Genomic DNA, 8,740 nt, shown 5'->3' on the forward strand with positions numbered 1-8,740 from the left:
TTTCATGACTTTTTTGTATTCCATCAGTTATTGTTTTAAACTAATTTGTTACCATTCTTTCATGCTTTTTCTTTTCTTTTTTCTCTGGTATTTTAATTAGGGTTTTTTTTTTTTTTTGGACAATTTTGTACCCAGTACTTTGATCATATTCATTTCTCTTACCCAATTTCTCTCAGATCCAAACTCTCTCTGCTCCTGCTTCCCCTACCCCCTCTTTTTCTCCCTTGCTGCTGGCTCTCTTGAAAACAATCTATTCTAATTCATGCTGCTCATATGTTTTTGAATGTCCGGACTTCCAACGAAGAAGTTGTTCTCAACCATCCTAATGCTGTGACCCTTTAATACAGTCCCTCACGTCGTGGTGACCCAACCATACAATTAGTTTCATTGCTAATTTATAACTATAATTTAGATACTATTATGAATAATAATGTGAATATCTGTGTTTTCTGATGGTTTTAGGTGATCCTTGTGAAAGAGTCATTCTTTTCACAAAGGGATAGAGGCCCACAGGTTGAAAATCATCACTGTATTCGAGTAAGGCAGGCATTCCTGAGGTCATGTTTTTAGAGAAAACTGATTCTCCCTATAGAAGGAGCTATTTACTTGAGTGACTGTTCTACCTAAGACTTCATGTGCTATATTGAACAAAAATGAAAAGTGAACATCCTTTTCATGTTTCTGATCCTGGAAATGCTTTGAAGAACTTTTTTCCCTCATGACAGTATTTTGACTTGTATATGCCTTTATTTGTTGATGAAAATTTTAATCTCTAACGAGGGTTTCTACTCCACCTCAGACCATTTAGTTCCTGAATAACACACACACACACACACACACACACACACAGAACCTTTATGTTTACAATAAGCCTTAAGCAGCACAAGAGCTGGGCACATACCTACTCTCTATGCTGTTAGAATCTACTTTTCTATTGATTACCACAAGTTATTACTTATTATATTATTATTCATCTGGGCTGCTCTTAACTCCAACTGGCCAGCCCTCAGGGCCACATTTGTATGCCTCATCTAACACCAGGCAGCTTGTCCTTCCTTCTCCAGCTTCTACTCTCCTTCCTCATGTTTCTCCTCAGACCCCAAGCCCAGAAAACTTAAACTCCATCTATGTCTTTTCTGCCCAGCTCTTGGCTGTTGGCATCTTTACCAATCAGAAATAACTTGGGGGCAGGGTTACATGTCTACAAGCAGACTCCAGGTTTGGGGCCCACAGTGAACATTACAATAGACAACAAGATATGTCACGCTCTCTTTATCACTAGAGTCTCTATGACTTTCATCATGAAGTGAAAGTTACCTCTGTTGTTCCTGCTCACATTCCAGAATCCCTTCAGTTTGTTTTCTCTGTTGCTGCTATGTCCATTTTCAGGTCTTGAGTAGCTTCATTTGTTTCCTTTGACAGTTTGTGTTTCCTTGGCTTTCTTTAAGAGATTTATTTATTTGCTTCCTCCAATTTTTTGGGTTTTTCTGGGTTTCCTTAAGGGGCTTATTTAGTTCTTCTTGAAGAACTTGTATCATCTTCATATAGTTAGTTTTAAGATTCTTGTCCTTCAGCTAGGTTGGAATATCCAGGGCCTGCTGTGGATGAAAGGTAGGTGGGCTCTAGCGGGGGCAAACTGCTGTGGTTGCTAATTGGTTGTGTTTCTATGCCGGCATCCAGGAATCTGGGTTTGGGGATGATTCTAGGTCTAAATGCTGATTTCTGAATTTGTCTTTGTTGGGTGGGTGATTTGTTCCCTGTTTCTGTTTCCTTTCTGGATTTTCAGAGACCTTGATGGCTGTGTGTTACCTGTTGATCTGGCCTGCTCAGCTGCTGTGTTCACAGGGAATGCCTGATGGTATTGGAAGCTGAGGTAATAGGATGAGTTGGGGGAAGAAATTTAGAGGAGAAGGTCATTTGTTCCTTTGGGGATGAAGTCAGAAATGAAAGTTGACATCAGGGTTCCTGCTATAGAACCAGGAAAGAAACTTATTTCCACAGTTGCCAGTGTGGTGCTCATACACAGCTTCTGATCCTACAGGAAGTTACGTCATGAATATCTTCCCTGTCTTCAACTCGTGTGTTCTAATTAATTAAATTTGCATTTGGAGGTATACATTACTCAGTCTTCTCCAACACAATTGATACCTTACTGTCTAAGTTCCCAGTCCTGATAATCAGACTTAATCACGATGCTATATTTGTGGATAGTTTTCTATTAAGAAATCAGACCAAAATAAAATAGTAATTCTGAAACAGTTGGTAGCCAAGGTAATAGATTTGTAATTTCAGTTACTCTTCTTTTAAGGTAGCCAAGTATACATTGCTGGGTTCTGATTACCACTTACAATGAAAAGGTCAATGTAGGAGAAGTCACCATGAAGAAGAACATATAAATTAAGGAAAGGAAATATATAGTCTTGAAAATATATGTCCTGGAGAGACGACTTGGGTTAAGGGAACCGGCAACTCCTCCAGAGGTACTGAGTTCAATTTCCTGCAACAGTACTTAGATTTTCAAATAGGTATGTTTGAGAACCTAGTGAAAGTTTCATTCAGAGTCAATATGTCCTTCATATTTTCCAGAAAACTGTTTCTATTTTCCATATTTTCACCCAAGTGTTATCATAGTATTCAAGAAAATACTTGAGTTGTCTAATTTGTATGTTGAACTTGAACTATAGAACTTTAGTAAACAAAATGCTCTTGAACTTGGCTACGAGTATAGGTTCAACGGCTTAAATTCAGATTGCATTTAAACCTAGTTTGGCTGGATAGGCGATGGGCGCACTGGTGAATGCCATCTTCCTCACAGTGCTGTGCTTCGCTATCTTACTGGAAGCTGTCCAGCACTCCATCAAGCCTTGTGAGATGCAGCAGCCACTCCTGATCCTGAGCTTCGGGTGTGGCTGGGCTGCTGGTCAATGTGCTGGGGTTCTGCCTGTTCCACCACCACAGAGGTGAGGGCCAGGGGACGGGCCATGGCCACTCGCCTAGCCAAGGTCATGCACAAGGAGGGTAGCACAGGTGTTCGGGGACAGGCGAGCACTCCGAGGGGCTGGGCACTGCACAAGGAGGAGACCAACAAGCTGGAGGCTGACACTAGTAATCCCAACTGGCTGAAGGCGGACCAGGCAGAGAAGTGAAGCAGAGTATTTACAGGACAATAACTCAATAATAAGGGGCAGAACCAGAAAAATTGAGAAGTGATAATCCAGTGGACGTACAAATAATTGGGAGTCTTATCCAGCAGTCTGACGGTCTGGAATCAGAAGACAACAAGGCTGGACTGCTGAACGTGCGAGAAGTGTTTCATTCTAAGAGATGCTTTGGGCTCTGTGACATGGTAGTGAATGCTTTTACTATTCCTGGAAGGGTTATACTGAAGATGACTTTTGTATGAGCCCATGGTGTTTTCCTAATGCCTGAAAATCGTCTATTAACAGCACCCAGGCCCCCTTGCATGAGGCTGGTCCGTGTTGGTGCTCTACTTAGATCCAACCTTTTGCATTATTATGGTTTGTATACTTCTTTATAGGACGTACACGTTGCTTAAGGAATCTGCTATCGTTCTTCTACAAACTGTTCCTAAGCAAATTGATATCAAACGTTTGGTAAAAGAGTTATGAGATGTTGAAGTAGTTGAGGAAATCCATGTGTTACAAGTCTGGCAGCTCCCCAGAAGCAGGATAATCTCCACTGCTCAAATAAAATGTCGAGACTCAGCTTCGTACATGCAGGTGGCCAAAACCACGAAAGATGTTTTTTCACAATCATAGAATCCACGCTACTGCCATCCAGCCTGAAATCACTACTGTAGACTCTAAATCAAGTGTAGTCCCATGTGACCTTGCCTGCAGAACTCATTGTGCTTTGAAGCAGTACTGTGGGACACCACCACAAGTCCATTCTGAAAAGGATGTAGAGAAAGCTCCAACAGTTAGCATTTCTTGTTTAGAATTCAGTGAAAATCTAGAGAAGAAGCCCAGGAGGACTAAAGCTAAAGGCAGTCTCCCTGCTGTGGCGACAGAGATTAAAAAACATGTCAAACAAACAACCCGAGTCATTTTTGTGAGTCTTGAAAAGTATGTGGTATCTAGCTTTGGCTTTTACAAAAGTTTTATAAGAAATAAAATGGTGTTTGCTTTTCTTTAAACAAACACAGGAAATTTCACAGAATGATTTATCAGCATCAAACTAAAATGCCACTTTATTGAATAATATGTTAAAACTACTACATTTTTTGAGACAATGTTTCTTTCTGTAGACCTGGCTGTCCAGTCTTGAACTCAGTCTGTTCTTGAACTCAGATTGGCCTACTTCTACTTTCTGAATGCTGTCATAGAGATCATTGAACTGTAGGTTTCCCCTCTTTAATTCTCTTTTAAATATTCCCATGATTTATATGATGACCATATTACCAACTGTTCTCTCTCTCTCTCTCTCTCTCTCTCTCTCTCTCTCTCTCTCTCGCTCGCTCGCTCGCTCGCTCGCTCTCGCTCTCGCTCTCGCTCTCGCTCTCGCTCTCGCTCTCGCTCTGGCTCTCGCTCTCGCTCTCGCTCTCTCTCTTGCTCTCTTCCTCCCCTTTCCTTTCACTCCCTCCCTCTGTGTAGTTTCTATGTCTTTATGCAGAATAAAGTTTTTTATCAGTAATTGCTAACTTTATTTTTCCCCTTTAATTAAACTCAGTAGGTCACATACTTAAAGGAGGCACAAGAATAGGAGGGAAACCTGTTGAAACCCTGGGTTTCAGTGAAACAGGGAGGAAAGAGGGAAATGGGGGGTAAAACCTACTAACACTAATTAGACAAATGTGTGAGACTGCCAACAATAAACAAATTAAAAAAATCTTAATGGCCTTGCCAATGTTTATTTTTTAATCACTGATTGTAAATGACTACTGTTTTCTTTCTTCAGAAGATGAAGTAAAAAACATTATTGAAATGCATATTTTTACAAACACAGGTTTAACTTACACTTCCAGATTCTTAAAATACCAGCTAAAATCATTTATTAGATACATTGATTATCTTGTATTTTTTATTGAAAATAGATATTTTTCATACAATATATTCTCAACAAGAGAACAGTTGATTATGGTTTCCCCTCCTCCAACTTTTTCCAGGTTCTCTGTGCCTCTCCACCCAACTAAGCCACTCAACTCATCCCATGGATAGTCTTTTTTCATTAGAAAATAAGTATATATCTAAGGTAATAGTAGATAATAAATATAATATATAATATAATATAATAGGCAAATGAATATGAATAGAACAAAACAAAGGAACAGAAACAAGAGACAAAGAAAAAGGAACCAGAAAAACTTATAGATACAGTAACATACACATTTATACACAGAAATCATATAAAGACACAAAAGCGGAGACCATCATATTTAACAAAAGACTGGTAGGATAAATAAATAAATAAACAAACGAACGAACAAACAAATGAACGAATGATAAAGAAATACCCAGACAAACCATTAGGAGACAAAACCCTCCAAAATTACCAGAATTTGTCTTGTGTTGGTCACCTACTGCTGGGCATGGGACCTGCCCTTAAGAGTGATTTGTATACTCTATTGGAGGAAACTAGTTTTTCCTTTTTAATTAGTGATGACTTCTGTGCTAGAACTGGTAGCATGTGCTTGCCCACCGCCACCCCCCAGGTGCTGGTGCTCATCTGGCTTAGACCTGTGCAGGCGCTGTGCATGCTACCACAGTCTCAGTGAACTCATATGCATGTGTCAGTCCTGTGTTCAGCCTTGTTTTCTTGGTGCTCTCTATCCTCTCTGGCTCTGAATACCTTTCTGCCTTCCTTCTGCAGAGTTCTCTGACCCCTGAGGGGTGTACATTGATGGAAATATTCCATTTATGACCAAATGTCTTAAGGTCGTTCATTCTCTGCACTCTATTTGGGTGTGGGTCTCAGTATTTCTTGCCATTTACTTCAGCGGGTAGACACTCTATATCTTATAAATTTTTCAATAATTATATTTTACAGTCTTGAAATCTCTCTCTGTCTCACTCTACACACACACACACACACACACACACACACATACAATCTTTATACTGGGGAGGGAAATTAAATATTGTGATATTCTATGGAGATATTCTAAAATTCTTCCAATTTTCATAATAAGAAAAAACCTTCAAAAATCACAATTTGATAAATTTGATTTTATTCAGTTTGTAAAGGCAAAATTTTAAACATGTGTTTGTAAGCCTACATCTCTCAGATAACCTCTCTTTAGAATGTTTTCCTATGCTATTACTTATTTCTCAGCACAGTCACCTTGGCTTTTTCCTCTTACAATTTTCTTGTTCATAGTGCCTTCTTATTTGACCGAGTATGTGCAGTTTGAAGTCTATATAAGAACCATGAAATTATTAAGTAGAAGTATAAGCCCTGGTTAAGAGATTATTGCTACCTCCAACTCATGTGAGGGAGGCTTCTAATAAAACAATGGAGAAAGGCAGGCACAATGGAACATCTTCCAAATTCTGGGTGAACTGCTCTCATCCAGAAACATTCTCATGTTTCTTTTCTATTTTCTCTATCCAACATTGAAATCTTTATCTGAAATCTGGGGGGGCCCTTGGTCCTGTGACAGCATGATACCCCAAAGAATGCTAGGGCAGTGGGGCAAGAGTGGGTGTAGGAGCACCCTCATAGAAGAAGGGAAAGGTGGATAGGATGGGAAGGTGTTGAATGGGAACTCAGAAGGAGGATAACATTTGAAATGTAAATAAATAAAGTAACTAATAAAAATATTTTAAAAAAGAAATCACAGGTTATCATAGTGCAATCTAAAATGTGGTAAGCATCCCACTTGACGCAAAGTAAAAAAAAATCCATTTTTATTAGTAATTAGTATAGTTCAATCATCTATTAGAGTTACAATTTATACTTTAAGTTGTATATTTGGGAGTATTGAAGAATCTCACCATTCTTTGATAATCTCGTGTAACACAGCAGGGCCCAGTGTTACAATAAATATATTCATACTCCAAATTGCTGCATGAAGATTTGCACGTACCATGGACCAGGAAACATTTGTGTGCTCTTTCTGCAACATTTCTTGTTTTCATCTGAGGAGCTAGAGGAAAACATCAATAACTATTAATCAAAGTTTGTTTCAGATACAAAGAGACATATGAATGAATGGGTGGATGGATGGATGGATGGATGGACGGATGAATGAAGGGATAGATGCGTTGCATAGAATTTCATAATTTTGTGTGTAAAATCATACCTAAATGACATTAATAAAACCTTTTCTCTTTCAAGATTACTTGATAAATAATATTTTCCTTTTCTCTTAGCATTTTCCTTTTCAATATTTTGAAATATTTAATTTGAATATAATCTCTCAAAGGAATAAAGACCTTGAGAAAAAGAGCTGACCTTTCTTTAGTTGAAATTAGCAGTACTTCTGCTCTATTATTAACAAAGACATTAACTTGTCAGTCAAGGAACTTAGATTTGAAAGAAAAATAGTATTCCTACTGATAAAGAACAGGTTCATCACATCATTTAACAAAGCCACCAGGTCTAATGCAGCATTTTTGCATTAACATTCTGATTATTTAACTTTTTGTATTACTCACTTCTTCTTTAACCAAACAATAAAGTGTATTTCCTCATATGTCATTCAAGAAAAGTCTCTTAAAAACAATATTTTTCACATAAGGCATTATGAGAACAATATTCCCTGTCACATTCATTCCATATTCCAAACATTACCAGAAGGACCACAGGACACAGAGAAGATAACAATCAGGATAATGCCAAACATCTTCATTGCTGATTGTATCCTTCAGGATAAAGCTCAAAGAATTCGTGGTTTTGAAAAGAAGAGGATGTTGTTTTTATATCCTTCTCAGTAATTGCAATTCTGATTAATTATGCTATTCTGGATGAAGCAAATAGTCATGAAAGTATTGTGAAATAGCAAACACCTATAATAGAGGACTTAGCGCTCTGATGGTCACAGTGACCCAGACATGAATTCATTTTCAGTAAGAAGAAAAAAAGGATTTAAAGTTCCCTTGGCAATTAGTTCAAACTACATGCTAACCTAAGTAAGCCAGGCTGGGAAAAAAATATATTTCCTTCACATGTGGAAGGTAGAACATACATACATACATTCAAACAGACAGACAGACAGACAGACAGACATATGTCATGAGAGCAGAAGCATGAGCATTTAAGGACAGACAAGGAAAGAGTCGAGGGTAGGGTTGGATAAGAGAATATTCATGAATGTGAACAAAGTACAACAAGACGCATATTTGAAAATGTCACAATGAAGTTCATTCAACTTTATAGTTGAGCGACAGTCCAACTCCTGTTCTATGCATTTTGTATATATTAACCAGATTAACCCTAATGGCATTCCTAATCAATAAAAACTTGCTTCTAATTGAGAAAGCTATAGCATGTGATTGGTTCTCAGTTACCTGTGTCATCATTGACAGAGTCAAGGTGAACTCTCAGCTACTATGTTAACATGGGGCATATTCTCAACTTCCCACTTCTGGCTTCATCACATCCTAGGAAAACATTTCTGTATTTGCATGTGTGGCCTGATCCAGACATTGTTCATGGAATTTAATTTTATATAAACAGGAAACATATTTCTACAAACTGTCTTAACACTGTTACATTAAAACTATTTTTACTCAGGAAATACTAAGTGTTATGCTTTTCATGATATATGATCATGAAATAG

General features: G+C 38.1%; 1 protein-coding gene and 1 pseudogene across 1 annotated transcript; one reads left to right on the forward strand and one right to left on the reverse strand.

Annotated features, from left to right (window-relative positions):
* Nucleotides 1–2,781: 2,781 nt before the first annotated feature.
* LOC114620448 lies at nt 2,782–4,075 on the forward strand (annotated as a pseudogene).
* Nucleotides 4,076–6,917: 2,842 nt separating this feature from the next.
* Nucleotides 6,918–7,816, reverse strand: Defb113 (defensin beta 113). The gene is made up of 2 exons (XM_028766515.1): nt 7,753–7,816; nt 6,918–7,105 (listed from the first exon to the last, which is right to left on the reverse strand). Exons 1-2 carry the CDS (start codon nt 7,808–7,810, stop codon nt 6,918–6,920), a joined length of 246 nt encoding a protein of 81 aa, XP_028622348.1. The 5' UTR covers nt 7,811–7,816.
* Nucleotides 7,817–8,740: the final 924 nt, after the last annotated feature.

Source organism: Grammomys surdaster, unplaced genomic scaffold (assembly GCF_004785775.1).
Source record: "Grammomys surdaster isolate TR1022 unplaced genomic scaffold, NIH_TR_1.0 169, whole genome shotgun sequence".
NCBI classification, from domain to species: Eukaryota; Metazoa; Chordata; class Mammalia; order Rodentia; family Muridae; genus Grammomys; species Grammomys surdaster.

Excerpts from the sequence above, each read along its gene's own strand:
- Defb113 (XM_028766515.1), bottom strand. The coding sequence starts at position 7,810 with ATGAAGATGTTTGGCATTATCCTGATTGTTATCTTCTCTGTGTCCTGT. Across the intron at positions 7,106-7,752 it reads TGTGTCCTGTGGTCCTTCTG|CTCCTCAGATGAAAACAAGA; the intron begins GTAATGTTTGGA and ends GTTTTCCTCTAG.